Raw genomic sequence first — 17,916 nt, 5'->3', positions numbered from 1 at the left:
TTTATTGAACAGAGGAGTGGTAGGAGGAAATGGGTCTGTGCAGACACTGGCTTTGGAAACGTTAATTACACACTCATACATGCACATACATACACACACACACACAAACACACACACACTTTCTCTCTCTCTCTCTCAAGGAAGTTTGCTACTGATAAGAATCCTACAGTAAATCATCTTTTACAGGGAAGCCTTCTTTCACGATGTGAATAATGAACATAGTTTAAGCTCTATACATTCAGAGTTCTACACTTGGTGAAACTGGGTCAAAGGTACATGGGAATTCTTTGTACCACTCTTGCAACTTTTCGGCAAGTTTAGGTTTGTAACAAAAGGAAAAGCTACAAAGAATCAGAACTCTATATTTCAGCCTCTACAGTGTCCTGGGTAAATAAAATACCCAGAGAGAACTTGGATGAAGTGGCTTTCCCTTTATTTCAATCACTCAGGAACAGCAATGGGAAGGACAGAGTAAGGGAGGAAAATCTTTTCAAAGAGGTAGAACTAACATGCCAGATGCAAGATCATCGGGCCCTCCCACAAGAGGACAGGGGTCAGTGCCCACCAAGTAAGCTAAAACCAAAAGATAAGACAAGGCCAGAAAAGAAAAATTAGCCCAAATGCTGTTCAAGGAGAAAGCAAGGCTGAGCCTTAGAAGAGGAGAGAGTGGACAGTTCCCTAAAGTCTAAGGGAGAAGGGTTCCTGCAGACAGTGGCTGACCCAGAACGAGAAGGGAGGAACACAGGGAACATACTTGCTTAAATGCAAATGATAAGCAACTTTGTCAGACCTTTTTCCTCTTCCTAAACCTCCACCTGTTGCTTCCAACACCACTTTGGGGATCAACAGCCCATGCCTACAAACAACTACAAATCCATCCTTTGTAATACTCTTCCATGTACAGAGGTGACTTTCAGATATCAACACAAAATAATTCTCCACGAATAAACACTGTTAGGAAGATTCAGTATAAACTGGCTATTCATTACAATAGTCTTTATACTTTCTTATATATTTGAAATATTTCAAAAGTAAAAAAATAATAAAGCCCAAAAAACAAAAATGAAAAGAAAGAAAGAAAGAAAATAAAGAAAAAGAAAGAAAGAAAAGATCGTGTTTATTGATTTGACTAAAGACCAATCAAAACATTTCTTATACTATCCTGTCAGGAAACCAGTATAGAAAATAATAGTGTTGTCAAACAGCTAGACTGAGTTTTGACCAAGTGGACTGATATTTTTATATTGAATATACAGCCTTGGCAGGTGCAGATATGTTCTAGGCAGAATTGGCTTCTTTCCATTCTTAATATTTTTGTGACTCACATTTTCCATTAGTATTAAAAGCCCTTCCTTGTTTTCATCTAATAACTGGTTAAGAAAGGGAAAAGAGAAGACATTGATACGTTCAGGACTTTCTTCCTGAACATGTTTCTGTAATTTAGAATATAGGAAAGAACGTGCAGATTTTTCCACAGGTTGTGCTTTTGAAAAAGCATAGGCACTTTTGAAAAAATGACTTTTCTTCAGAAACATTGAGTTCAAGTTGTGTCCTCCCATTGACCTGTGATTTCAAAGAGCTGTTTTGGTTAGTGTAAGGATATTAACCCTAGACTTGTGGCCTTATTACGTAGCCTATAAATATGAAGTGGTTTTGCTGCATCATATGTCTTATTTACTCTGACACAATGTAGATTAATTTTGAGAGAAATGACAAGAGAGTCCGGAAAAGAGCCTCAATCTTAAATGACTTGCGGTCCATCTTTTCGCTGGTGTTGCTCCCCAGGGGGCGCCCGTTGGGGCAGAAGGACGCGCCGGCCCCGGTTTGCCTGTTAAGGCCAAATGTCTTTGTTGCAGTGCTTGGAGCAGCAGTAGCGGGCACGGGAGGATCAAAGGAGGAATGAAGGGTTTTCAGAGCTTCATGGTTTCAGACAGTAACATGAGTTTTGTTGAATTCGTTGAGCTGTTCAAATCATTCAGGTACGGCGTGCTTTCTTCTGAGGCTTTCTCAGCCCCACGTTTTTGCGGCAATACTAATCGGGAGTGTTTTCCATCCCCCGCCCAGCGTGAGGAGCCGCAAGGACCTGAAGGATCTCTTTGACATCTACGCCGTGCCCTGCAACCGAGCCGGCTCCGAGTCGGCCCCCCTGTATACGAACCTAACAATCGACGAAAACACCAGCGACCTTCAGCCTGATCTAGGTTTGTGCAACCATGTAATATTTCCGTGGAGACCTTTCTACCTAAAAACGAAGGTTGGAAATCCAGTAACACAGCCCCTCAGCCTGTCCCACGTGGCGTGCTGGTACCTGCAGAAGGGGGGACACTTTGAGGATTCCTTCAAGTTGTCTTAGAGATGGGGACTGTTGGCATTTTCGACAAGGAAATTTGTCATTGTGTGAGTCTGTTTAGGCATTCCAGAATATTTAATCAACAGAGACTTCCAGTCCTTCTGACAATCAAAAACCCTCTCTCACCCATGTCCAAATGTCCAGTAGGTGTGTGCTGCACCACCAATGTTTCCCTGCCTGCAGGCCGACAGGTGCTCAGCCCCAGGGTGGGAATTGCCTGCCCTTTGACAAGAAGATCTTTAGTGACCTGAGCAGAGCACTCCTGCTCAGCATCCAGGACACTTTTCTGAGTGTAACCTGGAATGTCTGCCTCCTATGCCCCGCTCACCACCACCACTATGATCACCACCACCACTATGATCACCACCACTGATGCATGGTAAGCCCATTAGTTTGCTCTTCTGTTCTCTCTGGAGACTAGAAACGCAAAGAAGCAAAAACAAACTGTCCTCTTTTATACAGCTGCTTTTTTATTACTCAAAAACTTACACTGTCCTCAACTAAGGCTATTAAATTTTTTCAACTCTAGTCACAAAACATGCATAACTATGGATTAGTCAAGTAGTTGCACTTGTTAAAAAATTAATAGACATTATTTTTCTAGAGCGGTTTTAGGTTTACAGAAAAATGATTGAAAAGTACAGAGAATTCCCATACACAGTTCACTCCTGAACAAGACAAGGGTTAAGGGTGCCAATCCCCCACACAGTCAGAAATCCACATGTTAATGTTTGGCTCCCCCCAAATTTAACTACTAATAGCCTGCTCTTGACCAGAAAATCCTTATTGATAACATAACGATAAGTTGATTACTCCATATTTTGTGTATATATATATATATAATATGTGTGTGTTATATACTATAGTCTTATAATTAAATAAGCTAGAGAAAAGAAATTATTATGAAGAAAATCATAAGAAAGATAAAATCCGTTTACAGTATTATACTGTGTTTATCAAAAAGATCTGCATACAAGTGGACCCACACAGTTCAAACCTGTGTTGTTCAAGGGTCCACCGTACCCTCCCCACACACACATACACTGTTTTTCCTATTATTAATATCTTGCATTATTAGCATGGTATATTTGTGACAGTTGAGCTGATATTGATATATTATTATTATTAACTGAAGTCCATAGTTTAGTGTTCACTGTTTGTATTGTACATGCTATGGGTTCTGACAAAAGTATAATGATCTGTAGCTACCATTGCAGTGTCATACAAAATCCCCTGTTCTCTGCCTGGTCATTCTTCCCACCTTACCTCTGAACCTCTTTTTACTGTCTCCACAGTTTTGTCTTTTCCAGAATGTCTTATCGTTGGAATCATATAGTTCATATGTAGTCTTTTCAGATTGGCTTCTTTCTCTTAGCAAGGTGTATTCAAGGTTCCCCTGTGTTTTTTCATGGCTCGATAGCTCATTTCTTTTTATCACTGAATAATACTCTATCGTATGGATGTATCACCATTTGTTTATCCATCCACCTTTTGAAGAACATCTTGGTTGCTTCCAATTTTTAGCAGTTATGAATAAAGATACTATAAACATTTGTGTGCAAGTTTTGTGTGGACATAAGTTTTCAACTCCTTTTGGTAAACACCTGGGAAGGCAGTTGCTGGATCATATGAGAAAGCCCATCTTTAGCCCTGTAAGAAACTGCCAGCTTCTCTTCCAAAGTGGCAAGAATTAAAATGGCCATACCAAAGTTGGTGCCAATGTGGGACACCTGGAACATGGCTGGTGGAAAGGTAAAATGGAACAGCCACTTTGGAAGTTTGGCAGTTTCTTACAAAATTTAATATACTCTTACTAGCCAGTCCAGCAATTATACTCCTTGATATTTACCCAAACGAGCTGAAAACTTATTTTCACACCAAAACCTGCACACCAATGTTTATAATTATACTTGTAAAGTACAAAACAACTGTAATTTTAAGAGTTCCTCTTCACTGTCTGTAAAAGTAAAAATAAAGTTATTCTCAAAAACCAAAGTTCAAATTCAGCCTGAAGTCCCCAACTGAATGTACAGTGAGTTCTCTTTTAATACCCTGAGCTCATGGGCTTTCAAGATCACTGACCTAGTTCTCTCTTAGTTTCTTTTTTTTTATTGATTGATTCATTTTTTGTTTCCTCAACTATGTGAAGCCAGGAATAAGCACTGAGTTTGATGGCTTGTGTAGACAGATGAGTGAAGAGACTAATTCCACAACACCATTATCTCCAAAATGAACTTTATGAAAGATTCTGGCTAGCTTGCCCATGTTCTGTGGGTGCTTCTATTTCAGATTTACTGACCAGAAATGTCTCGGACTTGGGGTTGTTCATTAAGAGTAAACAGCAGCTGTCCGACAACCAGAGGCAGATATCTGATGCTATTGCTGCTGCAAGTATCGTGACAAATGGCACTGGGGTCGAGAGCACATCTCTGGGCATCTTTGGGGTTGGCATACTCCAGCTCAATGACTTCCTTGTCAACTGCCAGGGAGAACACTGCACTTATGATGAAATCCTCAGCATCATCCAGGTATGTACCCATTTCATATGCATGTGTGTATAAAGCCTCTGACTGTTCTAATGATTTTCTGCTAACCATACTGTTTCTATACTTTTTTCCAGAGCCTTTAAGTCTGGGGCAGAAACAGAAGGGTTTCATTAAATACCAGTAGATGCATTCTTATTTAACATGCAGTTAACATAGACTGCAAGCCTTCTCTTGGTGACTATCATAAAGGGATCAGTACATGATTCCTTCTTGTTGTTCTAGCACACCTAATAAAATGAGTATTCTAGGTTTTCAACCTCTTTGATCATTTAGCGAATATTTATTAGCTCCTCCTACGGGCCAGGTTCTTTCCAGGACCTGGGATATAGTAGTAAATAAGATCACGTTCTGGCCTTCACCTAGTGGGTGAGGCAGACAATAAATAAAGATAGAATGTAATTTCAGGTATTGATGGATTCTGAAAAACTCAAGCAGAGTAAGGGGACGTAGTGATGCGGGAGGTGGAGAGGAGTAAGCACAGACCACCCTGAGGAGGTGACAATGGGGCTGAGCGCTGAATCAAGAAGCCACGTGAAGGTCTGAGGAAAGAGCATTCCAGGCAGGGAGTAGCGAGCTCAAAGACCCAGGCGGGAGCAAGACAATGAAAAGGCTGGTGGAATAGCAGCCCCATGAGCCAGAGGCACAATGGTAGACGTGATTCCAGACAGGTGCCCAAGTCGTCTGGGCATTTTAGGCCGTGGTAAGGAATTTGACTTCAGTCCATGTGACATGGAAAGCTACTGGAAATTTTTGAGCAGGGTAGTAACAGGATTTGATTTATGTAGTCAAGAAGTCACTCTGGCCCCACTGGGAAGTGAGCTGTGCTGGGAATGAAGTAGAAGCAGAAAGACAGGGTAGGAAGCTATCCCAGTAGCCAGGGAAGATACGATGATGGCTTCCTCCTGAGGGTGGCAGGAGATGGGCTAGGACACTCGTTCAGGCCATGCCACATACAGCAGGATCGGTCTGGGTTTTCAACCTCCCTTGTCAGCCGATTGGGAATCAGTGGATTCGCTGCCCAGCAGTTGATCACTGGAAATGCTAACGATGTAAGATTACGATCCCATGGTCCAGTGCTCACTCTACTACTATTGCATGGGAGCACCATACCAAGTACTCCCGCTGAGTCGTCCCATTTAGCCTCTCCCCAGCTCTGTGGTAGCTGCTTACCCCCATGTTCCCCTGGAACACGCCGATAACCGTTTGTTTTCGTATGAATCAGCCTTATCCTAGTTCCTCGCTCTCCCTTTTTCTCTCAAATAAATATGCTTCGTATAATAAACGCACATATAATAGATGTTTTCTTTGGGACTAAAACACTGCCTCTTACCACTGCATAACGAAGTTAGTTCAAATATTTGGTTTAGATGTTTCCTGATGAAAACAGAACACCTTGAAAAAATGATATGGTGGGTTTTTCCCCCTTAGTTTCCTTTACCTAAATAACACTCTTTTTGTGTCCCTTGCAGAAGTTCGAGCCTAGCGTTAGTATGTGTCATCAGGGACTACTGTCATTTGAGGGCTTTGCAAGGTAACTTTTAAAGTCTCTTTTGCCCATCATTTGAGAGTAACTCTTTTCCCTTATGCAGGCCTAAGAAAATGTGTTTCCTCTAGGTTTCTGATGGATAAAGATAATTTTGCCTCCAGAAATGATGAGTCACAGGAAAACATTAAAGACTTGCAGCTGCCCCTCTCCTACTATTACATTGAATCTTCACACAATACCTACCTCACAGGCCACCAGCTCAAAGGAGAGTCCTCAGTGGAACTCTACAGTCAGGTACAGAACTCCGCGTGGCATGTGATTTCCATTAAATCTTATTGATGTAACCCCCAAAGTCACAAAACCCCGATCCCCGACTCCTTTGAAGAACTTACCAGCTATTACATGTGAAATGTGAGGAAACATGACGTGTGGGAAAACTGCCTATACATACAGTTGTTTTCTTCTTTTTGTTTTCTTCCTCCCTCTTATCTATATTTAACCCTTATACTAGGCAAAAAAAAAAAAAAAGGTATTCGTTTGAGACTCATAGCTTTTAAATCCTACTTTGTCTGACCTACTCCTACTAAAATTAGATTTTCCCATGGGAAAATCAATCGTTTCACTAAATGCTAAATAAATCAATATATTATAGTGGGAAAGCATAATAGAAAATGCAACAGAATTTCTATGAAGTTAATCTCAAAGTATGGTTTATTTTCATTTGAAATTTTTTTAGACAATCAGTCCATCCCTACGGTACGAAAATTTACAAAGACTGTAGGCAGTGTCCCTACACACTTAAATTCGTGCAGATGTTCTTGGAAACTCCTAAGGGTCTCTGGAATAGAAAAGGCATATCCTTTTGACCTTAACACCAACTCTCATTGATCTGCATGTCAGTTGCCTCTGTTATATCTTCTGCAACTTTCTCATCTATGCTGCCCGTTTTCTGACCTCCTACAAGAAGAGTTAATCAGGAAGAAAAGCGAGGCTAGACCCCAGGAATACAAGTGTGTGGTTGGGAAGGGTGGGGCAGGGAGGGTGTTCAAGTATGACAGTTATCATCGTTTACACAAACCCAGCAGAGTTGAGGTTCCTTGGTTCTCCACATCAGTCCAGATATTCCTCAAGCATGGGTCAAACTTCTGTCCCAAAGCTCATCTGGTATGGAATTTGTGTTTTAAACTCTAAATTCTAAAGTACTTTTATTATGAAATGAAGATATGTCCTTAGAGTAGTGATTTTCAAAATAGAAGTTCTATCGAGGGACCTCAGCTGGGGACATTGAGAGGAGCAAGCAGCAGAGTAGGAGGGTAGGAGGGCCCCATCCCCTGCCCCCACTGTAGCTAATGTCCTCTTCTTCTTATGTGCTTTACATATGACCCTCCATTTGCACAGAGAATTCCAGGGTTAAAAAGGAGTTTGAAATCCATTGTTCTAGTTCTTGGGGAAAGAAATGAAGTGTGTGTGTGTGTGTGTGTGTGTGTGCGCAGTGTGTCTGTGTGTTTCTCCCAGGAAGATGGGCAGGGGCCAATGTCCTAGCTTTAAGTCCTACCTCACTTCCCTATTTGACCTCCAAGAGGTTTTTTTAACTCCTTAATATTACACCCCGAGTAGAGATTGTCACAGCCTTTGAATGAGGCACAAGAACCCCTCAAATAGACTCACAGATGTGGTTAAACCCAGTGTGAAGATCCCTTGTAGCTTATTTCTTACCAGTCTCTGCTTTCCCTCAGCCCTGCTAGTTACCTCCTCACCTTCCTCCACGGGACAAACCGGGAGTGAGGGAAAGCCCTGTTCTCACCTGGAATTTCCAGCCCTAGTTTTCTTCTTCTAGCCCTATGTGGAGGTCTTAATGTCATGCCGACTTCGGAAAGCCCCGTAGTCTTTTCATGCTGAAAAACCATCTCCTGTGCTGCCAGTCAGCAAGCGAGTTTTCTCCCCAGTGTGGCTCACCACAGAGATGAAGCAGCCTCCAGCTCCTGCTGTCATTCGACACCACAATCCTCAACCCAGAGCAACATACCTCTAGATACTGTAGCTGCTGGAAGAAGCTCTTAGCCTCCGGAGTCTAGGCCCCAGAATCGGTTCCACCTGGGCCATCGGTCACCTGGGAAGACTGGGTGCTGCATGCCATGCAATGGAAAGAATCTAGCAAGGACCTCATAAAAAAGATTAAAATAGGAGGGATTCCACTGAGTTTTGTTGCAGTAACTCTAGCGGCCACTCACCCACAGTATTGGATTGCTGTTGCCTGGAAATAATTATATGGAGTTTTAAATCAGTTGAGTTGGCCCATTCACAGATACATCCGCCTTTTGGTTTGCCTTATCCTTCCAATACATGGAAATCTTTTAAGTTCACAAAGTTCACAAAGAGAGTCTGTGGAGGAAGAGGTTGCTGCACGCAAATATTACAGAGCTGCAACCCGAGCACATGTGCCAAGAGCTCTGCGTCCGGCTCCCCATCTAGGGGAGCAAATAGGTATCATCTTACCTAATTCAGCAATGGACCACTTTACTGAAGAGGTTGTGAGATAGGAGGCACGTGTGTTGTGATTCATCCCTGATGACTGCTGTGGGTATGGCAGAGGGGAGTTTAGGGATTATTTGCCTCTGTTCTAGGACTAGACAGAAAGGCAAATCCTTGATGACTGCTTGCTTCTACTCTTCTGCCATGCTCTATGTTCACAGGAAAGGCATTAGCCAGTGGCAGAATTTGGATCTAAATGGAGGAGATTTTATTCTGATTGGAGTCATACAAATGTTTAGCCAGTTCATTAAGGAATTGGTGGCCTTGTTTGCTTTGGCCTGCAACCTCATCCCCTTCACCTCCACTCACATTTGCCCAGGTAGAGCACTAGCCTAGCTCTCTCATTTCAGGATGTACCCTGTGTATGTCCCTTGAGAGACCAAAGTTGCTGGGAAAATAGTCATATGGTTTTGCTATCAAATTTACCTTCCAGGGATGCCTGGGTGGCTCAGTTGGTTAAGTGCCTGCCTTTGGCTCAGGTCATGATCCCAGAGTCATGGGATCAAGTCCCACATCTGGCTTCCTGCTTAGAGGGGAGTCTGCTTCTCCCTCCGTCTGCTCTGCCTACTTCTCCCCCTGCCTGTTCTCTCCCCCGCCCCCTGCCCTCTGACAAATAAATAAAATCTTTAAAATTTTTTTTTTTTTACCTTCCAATAGTATTGAGCTCTGGTAAACACTCTTTCCACCATAATTTGTTCTCTCCCCTAATTCATTGTGGCATTTGGCCAAAATGCACGCTTTATTTTAGATGTTATGCCCTTCTGCTTTAGCCCTAAACATGAACACTGATATGTAGAAGCATTTGCTGGGTTTAATTTGAGGCTCTGTGTCCATTTGCTCATCTGGGGTGAATCCATTCGTTGATCATACAGGTCCTCCTGCAAGGCTGCAGGAGCGTGGAGTTGGACTGCTGGGATGGAGATGATGGGATGCCCATCATCTACCACGGACACACACTGACAACCAAGATCCCCTTCAAGGTAATGCTTCCCATGTTCCTTAAGTCAGATCACAGAGTCATTGTCTTCATCAGTCCTTTACATGAGTGACTCTTCCAAATTACACCTTAGGTTGGGGGTTCTCATCCTGAGCCTATAGACTTCCCAAAATTGTGTGGGATGTGCACATGTTCATTTTTCTAGGAGTTGATATAGAACTGTCATTAGAGTCTCATTCACCAGAGTTTAATAACCATTACCTTAAATGAGTTATCTTGTAATACTATTGTTGCAATTTTTACATCATAAGATGATATATAAAAGGCAGGGGCTTAAACTGTGGAAAGAGCCAAGATGTCCATCGACAGATGAATGGATAAAGAAGATGTGGTATCTATACACAATGGAATATTATGCAGCCATCAAAAGGAATGAGATCTTGCCATTTGCAACAACGTGGATGGAACTGGAGGGTGTTATGCTAAGTGAAATAAGTCAATCAGAGAAAGACATGTATCATATGACCTCACTGATATGAGGAATTCTTAATCTCAGGAAACAAACTGAGGGTTGCTGGAGTGGGGGTGGGGTGGGAGGGATGGGGTGGCTGGGTGATGGACATTGGGGAAGATATGTGCTACGGTGAGCACTGTGAATTGTGCAAGACTGTTGAATCACAGATCTGTACCTCTGAAATAATGCAATATATGTTAAGGGAAAAAAAAGAAGAAGATAGGAGGGGAAGAATGAAGGGGGGGGAAATCGGAAGGGGAGACGAACCATGAGAGACAATGGACTCTGAAAAACAAACTGAGGGTTCTAGAGGGGAGGGGGGTGGGGGAATGGGTTAGCCTGGTGATGGGTATTAAAGAGGGCACGTTCTGCGTGGAGCACTAGGTGTTATGCACAAACAATGAATCATGGAACACTACATCAAAAACTAATGATGTAATGTATGGTGATTAACATAACAGTAAAAAATTTAAAGGAAAAAAAAGGGCAGGGGCTTTTTTCCTGCTAGGGGAATTAAAAGTCATTTATCCTGGTGTCCCGCTGACAAAGACCAACATCATGTGTTAGAAGATGATTAAATAATTAATATTATGAAATAATGAGAATTGGTTCCACCGGGGGAAGTTAGTCACCCAGAAAGACTAGTCTCATTGGATTATTGTTTCAAATTCTAAATAGTTTATTAGTTCATTGTGCAGTTACTATCCTCATTCAGAGTGGTTTTGGCTGTGTAAAATCACTTTTCTCTGAACTGTGGCTGGGCTGGGATAGAATACTATTATTTCTGTCTTATATGCAGAGAGGATAGCTAAAATGCATTTTCTCTTTAGCTCATTTTCCTATTCATCTCTCTTAAAACTTTTGTACTCTATATTGAGAGAAGGAGGGTTTGAGAACTGTGTTTACATGCACACATAAATATACGTATATGTCTTATTGCCTCGAGTAGATTGATTATAAACTCCTTGAAAGCAGGAAAATATCTTAAGCCTCATTATTTTTTATGTTTTAACAAACACAGGCCTTTTACCTAAAATGTTATCAGTATACATACTGATTTGTTAAATTTGGCACACTAATAGCCGTTCCTTATAAAGTATGTGAACTCAATATGAACAGTTTAATGTGTTTATAGAAAACAGCCTATCATCATGCTTAATTTGAAAATACGTTTGAAAAGATAAAAACCATTTTGGCCAAAATCTTCTGCAAACAGCAATTTAGGTGCTTTCTGTGGCTATAAGTACTTCTTCTGACACCCTGGACAGACATCTGGACTCTAATGAACTGCTCTGGCTCTCACAGGAGGTGGTAGAAGCCATCGACCGCAGTGCCTTCATCAACTCTGACCTGCCCATCATCATATCAATTGAGAACCACTGCTCATTGCCTCAGCAACGAAAAATGGCAGAAATTTTCAAGGTAAGCCATTATAGCTAAGAGTTAGGATGGTATCTTGGCCTTTGTCTTGTCACTGTTTATATGGAGCCACCATGGACCACATCATAGGGGACCTCAGCCACGAAGCACATACAGTTAGGGTCCCTCAGACCTCAGAAATGAGGGTGCCCTGGGAGCTTGGGCTCCCTCTTGAATGGTCCACCTTTTCAGCTGAAGTAATGAAACATTGTTTTGTGGTCTCCTGACCATTTCCAGAAAGCCTTAGAGGTAAGGAGAGACCAATTCTCCAGTGCTTCTGGCACCACAGATCAGTGATGGCACCTGTCAGTTGTATGTGGAAAAGCTGAAAATACCTCAGGGCAAATCAAATTTTCTTGTGGCTAACACTACGGATATGGGGATCCGTGTTGGTAAAGAGCTTAGACTGGCCAAAACAGTTGCTATGTTAACACTTCCTTATACAGGCGAACTATAATGCAGACAGATTTAGGATCAAATATTCCATTATATTTCCCCCTTCCTCCACTGATTGAGGCACTTAATGGAAATATGGCCCTCAGGGGGAGAGAAGGACATAGTCAAAGGAAAATGTCCCCAAATACTTACACCAACAAAACTAATCAGCTTTTCATATTGCCTTTCTTTTGCCATCATTTAGAATTATGGTCTCAACTTTTTGGACTGTGTACGCCATCAGTAAAATACTGTAGTATGTATTCCTGTTGTATGTTTATTGTCTTATTCATACATTATATACATATCCTACTTATTAGCATATTTTATACCTTAATTAAAACATGCAAAAATAGACTGGGAAAGGGAGTTACAGAGAAAGGGTCAAGTAAATAATAGTTCTTATACTATTATTTGTTAATGGTACAAAATCCCTTTTTGCTCTCATAAAAATTTTTAACGGTAAATGTATTATTTTTTATCTAAGTTTTTAGTGGGAGTAATGTGATTGAAAAATTTTTGAAATTTTTTTATTTCCTTTTTTTATGTTCAGTTAGCCAACATACAGTACATCATTAGTTTTTGATGTAGTGTTCAATGATTCATTAATTGCATATAACACCCAGTGCTGAAATTTTTATTAGTGACATGTATGTCTAGCTTTAGGTTTAGTTTATTATTTCAGTATTTGATTTGAACAGCTATAGTCGCTGATAAAGACACCTTATAGAGAAACATGTATGAGATGGAAAGGGGGTGTCGTTTGCTGCTCTTGCCAAATCATAGTACTAATTTCTCAATTCCATTAATGAGGCTAAGGTACATTAAACACTATAAAGCTTCCATTTTTGTTTTTTTTAATTAAAAAATTACTGAAGGGCACCTGGGTGGCTCAGTCGTTAAGCATCTGCCTTCGGCTCAGGTCATGGTCCCAGGGTCCTGGGATCGAGCCCCACATCGGGCTCCCTGCTCCGCGGGAAGCCTGCTTCTCCCTCTCCCACTCCCCCTGCTTGTGTTCCCTCTCTTGCTGTGTCTCTCTCTGTCAAATAAATAAAATCTTTAAAAAAAATAAATAAAAATGAAAATAAAAATAAATAAATAAGTAAATAAAAATTAAAAAATAAAAAATTACTGAAGATAGAAAATGCCATATTTTCTACCCTCACCCCAATGGATCGTCTTGTTCCTACTTCCACCACCCACCTCCTGGAGGGATACACATTCCCCTTTGGAGGCCAATGCTCAAAAAATCTTTTTGAGAAGCGTACGGGCAGTTTTCTATACTAAATGGTGGCAGATTCTCCCCATTACCTTTCATCGTTGTCACCACTCCCTAGCTACTTCAAGGTTTCTATCCTTTTGGCTTCTTACCCACATCTGGAATGGATCATATTCTACAAACCACAGCCTCTAACTGAATCTCCTTTTCTTCTTTAATCTATCAGGCCCTAGAGTATCTTCCTGAACAGTTAGAGCTGTCCCCACCTGGAGAATGGCCTAGATCACTCCTCCTGACCTTCTAGCTGCCTCCCTTCCTTCCAGTAAGAGAGTGTTGGCAGGGAGGAGGGACACCACTTCTTTCCTACTTTCTCTTCCTAGGATTTGTAGAACCTTTCAACTGAGCTGAAATATCTGGTTGAATAATTCAAGTGTAGGTAAAAGGCACTGATTATGTGTTTTCCTTTATTCTTTGTAGACTGTGTTTGGAGAAAAACTGGTGGCTAAATTCCTGTTTGAGAGCGATTTCTCAGATGATCCAATGCTTCCCTCACCTGACCAACTTAGGAGGAAAGTGCTTCTTAAAAATAAGAAGCTAAAAGCCCACCAGACACCAGTGGACATCCTAAAGCAAAAGGTATTCTCCTCTCATTATAGAAGCTCTGGGTATGCAGTGTGCCCAGGACTAAGAAATCAGTGTTATTCTGACCTTTCAGATGACCTGCAGGGTAACCACTTTTTGATGATTGAGTTTCCTGGAATGATAAATTTGAGTTCTGGCTCTCCCGTTAATAGACTAATAAGAATTGTCCTCCCACTCACCTAGAATTTTATTTTATGAAATTAATTTCACATGTAGAATGCACCTCGTTGTAAATTTCATTTACTCTGAGAGAGATAAAGTGTGACTTTTGTCTCTGGACCTGGACTTCACAGCTGTCAATCCCACGGTGGTTGCTGTGGTCCCCTTTAGAGGGGACCCCTAAAGCCCCCTATAGAAAGACCTCCCTCTACACACCGTAGGGAGAGCCCCTGTAGAGAAAGCACATGGTCAGTCAGTATTGGAACCCCAAGACCAGCAGCCCTGTGGTCCCAGCATGGAAGTTGATGTTTCACTGTGGCCTCTGGACTCCAGGGCACTCCCCAATCTGCCTCACCCACAGAGATCTACTCGCCAGGTATCCCAAACCTGCTTGTGTAGAGAGCCTTCAGCCCAAGGATCCAGGAAAAAGTTTAGGTCCAGAGCCGCTGAGGTCATATACCAGGTTGCACATATCCCACAGAATGACAACTGCCAGAATTATTTGTCTTATTTAGGGCTTTGTCTTTATTTTGGGGGCCTAAAACGCCACTTTTAAAACTTAACAACAGCCAGGGGTTGCCACATGAAGCTCAGTACACTGGTGCTGTTCCAGCAGCAGGGACAGTCAGAGCTCAACCTAGGTCCTGGTCAATGGCTCTTAATTTCTGTCTGTGCCATCACCTCCAAGCCTCCAGGCCCTACTCCGCTCCTGCTTCAGTGGATTCCAGAGAACAGAGAAGTCAGCAAAAGGATTCTACGAGCCCAACAAATTTGGAACCTTTGTCCAAAGTCATCAATAAAAAATCTCAAGTCTAGTTGAGTCAAGTGTCCAGCTTGACCTGGTTGAGTAATCAATTTGTAACAATCATCAAATCTTCTAAAAGCCCTAATTTGTAGAACTCACAGGTAAGGGCCTGAGTTTAAAGTCGAGTGATTTATAACATGATACTGGAGAAAGAGCATTAGGTGTGGAGCTAAAATACCAGTTTCCAGTCTCTGGCTCTGTTACAAACCAGCCATGTGACCATAGGCCTAGTCAGTCTTTCTAGGCTTCCATTTCTTCATCTGTAAAATGGAAATGTTAAGGTAACTAGCTTCACAGGACCCCTCTGACACTAAAATCTCCCAAAATCTTTCCCAAAGTGAATCATGGGACCCCTGTCAGAATTGCAGACCACTCTGTAAACATTTCATTGTCCCACTTCCCAGACTCTATTTCCAGTATTTCTTGCCGTTCTAGAACATTACTGCTTCCCCGAGGGGTCCTTAAAGAATCTTGTCATCTGCTGAGTAAGTACCAGGGAGTTCCCAGATTGTCCAGCTCACCTGCAGCGGGATTCCAGGCTGCCCAAAGTCCAGGCTGAGTTAGAGAGGTTTACGTGATTATCACCTAAAAATTCAGTGATTCACCAAATGCTCAATGACTTCAGATGCCTCAGGGTGGGGGAGGAAGGTGAGGTCAGAGGCCCCATCACCTTTAGACTTACCCTTCTGAGCAGAAAAACAGATATTTACAGAATGTCCCCAAACCAATCCAGCCAAGAGATCCCTACTGATCAGGTTTGCCCTGAATGGAGTGGCTCAGGATTACCAAGGATGCTGTAGAAATATGGTCATCAGATTTTTTTGCTCAAATATCTCAAAAATTTTTTGAAAAACTGTATTTCTCACACATATTTTCCCCTTTTATACATTTTTAGGTTGACATTAAAAATTTTATCACAAGTTTAAGTAGTTACAAAGGATTTATTTTCAAACATAACATTTATTATGTATAAATATAGATAACATAAATTATATACCAATATAATGTACAAAACAATCCTCATTGTCAAAGATATCAGCCTAGTCAGCTGGATTATGTTTGGTCAGAAAAAGTGTGACTTTATTTTTTTTAATTCAAATAAACATTCCTCCCTATGATAACCATCTCACTTTTGAATAGTAATTCTAAGATGGATGGATGGACAGACAAAAGGAAGGAAAGGGAAGGAAGATAGACAGAGACAGGGATGGATGGGTGGATGGATGGATGGATGGATGGATGGATAGATAGATAGGCAGACAGACAGACAGACAGACAGAGACAAAGGCATGGAGCCTTGAATGTGTTTGTTGCCTGGGTGAAATAAAATGCTCCGGTCTTTAGTTTTCCAAGACGCTCAGGAGCTCTGCATTCTCAAATGACCCTTTGCTACCTTGGGTGGTTTTCACCTCATCTCATGTATCACAGATTTTTTTTCCCCCTTTGGTAAGTGAGAATTATACTTTTCTTTTGTTAAACAGGAGAAGAGCAATCATGACAAGAGCGTGGGGAAGGGAGAACCAGCCGACCATACTCTTGTTCGCAGGCAGTCTTATTTTTTAAAGAGTACACATAGAGCTTGAAAATCTTGAATCTAGAAGTTGATTCCTTTAAAAATAAATGAAGCTGCACATCCCTAGAAGTCACGTGTGTACCCCGGAGGTACACAGTTTGAAGATCGCACACAGCTCTTGGCCAAGAGTTGCAAAACCAGCCACTTTTGGGGGTCAAGCAGAAACATAAATATGAGGGGCCAGCTCGTTGTATGCCAGTTGGAAGCAGTCAGGATGGGAGTGGAGGATGCATGCCCTCATAAATGAACAGCTCTAATTACATTCTTTTTAAAACACTGCACCAGCCACACCAGCCTAGGCTGGAGGGGAAGTCAGTCCTGAGGGCCACCAGTTTGAGCCCTCGGCTAGGTTTACCTGTGTGCAGGTCTGGACTCTCACAGCTGCTCCAGAAAGCCCGGCATTTGTTTGGGTTCCAGAGACCACAAGATCTATGCTGATGGGCTTTTGTTAGGAAGTCATGTAGCTAAAAGAGTAGCATGTGTTCCCCGGCCCTCCGCAACGGCTGTGTCAGTAACTGACTGCCCGGGACGGGGTGCTTTTTCTTCTACAACACTGTCCCTCCCTGCTGTTTTCTTTCCTCAGCAACTACTGCCCACTCCTGACTGCCAAGCAGACCCAGCCGCCCTGCGCATACCTCTGTGGTCCTCTAGATGCGGTGGGATCTTGTAGCCGTTGCCTCTCCCGTTCTTTGTTACTTATGCAGCCTCCAGTTCACAAATGAATGCATCGTGCTATTTGAGAAGTCTTTATGCTGAGCCCAAATCTTGCTTCCCGTTCCTCCTACTCCTTGGCACTCCTTCCTCCCCCTGCAGCTGCACAGACTGATTCCATATCTAGAGGGCTAGCATGTGTCTCCCACCAGCTTTTCTCTTCTCCAAACTAAACAGTCTTGTGGTATCAACTGTTTCTCACAGGATATGGCTGCTCAGACTCTTTACTTCCCACTAAGAATGTTTAGGATATTCTTAAATTTGTGGATATTCTTGAATTTGTCGATCTTAAGATGTGATTTCCAGAACAAGTCAATACTCCAGATAGGGGTCTGACAGCACAAGGAGGACAGTGAAACCATCGCCGCTCTTAACTTGGACTTTATACCTCAGTTAATGCAGCCTGGGACTGTTCTCACTTTTAAAATTCTTCAGTGCACACTGGGCTCCTGTTGAGTTTGTGCAAAACAAAAAGAGTTCAGTTATTTTCACAGGGACTGCTCTTTGGCTGGTCTCCCCACGTCTTCAGGTTTTTACAGTTAATTTTCAACTTTCGTGGGCAGGAGCCTCACATTTACCTCGGTTACA

At 42.1% G+C, this 17,916-nt stretch overlaps 1 protein-coding gene across 3 annotated transcripts in view; it reads left to right on the top strand.

The window, feature by feature from the left end:
• PLCE1 (phospholipase C epsilon 1) overlaps positions 1-17,916 on the top strand; it is a 289,717-nt gene that overhangs the window by 227,020 nt on the left and 44,781 nt on the right. For all 3 annotated transcript variants that reach the window (XM_028098722.2, XM_028098721.2, XM_088020229.1), the window contains exons 11-18: positions 1,857-1,979; positions 2,065-2,201; positions 4,640-4,878; positions 6,366-6,427; positions 6,511-6,676; positions 9,787-9,894; positions 11,671-11,787; positions 13,916-14,074. In XM_028098722.2, coding sequence (XP_027954523.2) covers positions 1,857-1,979; positions 2,065-2,201; positions 4,640-4,878; positions 6,366-6,427; positions 6,511-6,676; positions 9,787-9,894; positions 11,671-11,787; positions 13,916-14,074 — 1,111 coding nt within the window. The remainder of the gene's footprint in view (positions 1-1,856; positions 1,980-2,064; positions 2,202-4,639; positions 4,879-6,365; positions 6,428-6,510; positions 6,677-9,786; positions 9,895-11,670; positions 11,788-13,915; positions 14,075-17,916) is intronic.

This window comes from Eumetopias jubatus, unplaced genomic scaffold, assembly GCF_037043125.1.
Source record: "Eumetopias jubatus isolate StellerSeaLion01/CBP00866 unplaced genomic scaffold, mEumJub1_p1.0 scaffold_17, whole genome shotgun sequence".
Classification (NCBI taxonomy): Eukaryota; Metazoa; Chordata; class Mammalia; order Carnivora; family Otariidae; genus Eumetopias; species Eumetopias jubatus.
Note: the sequence above shows the minus strand (reverse complement) of the source record. Positions and strands in the feature narration are given on the sequence as shown.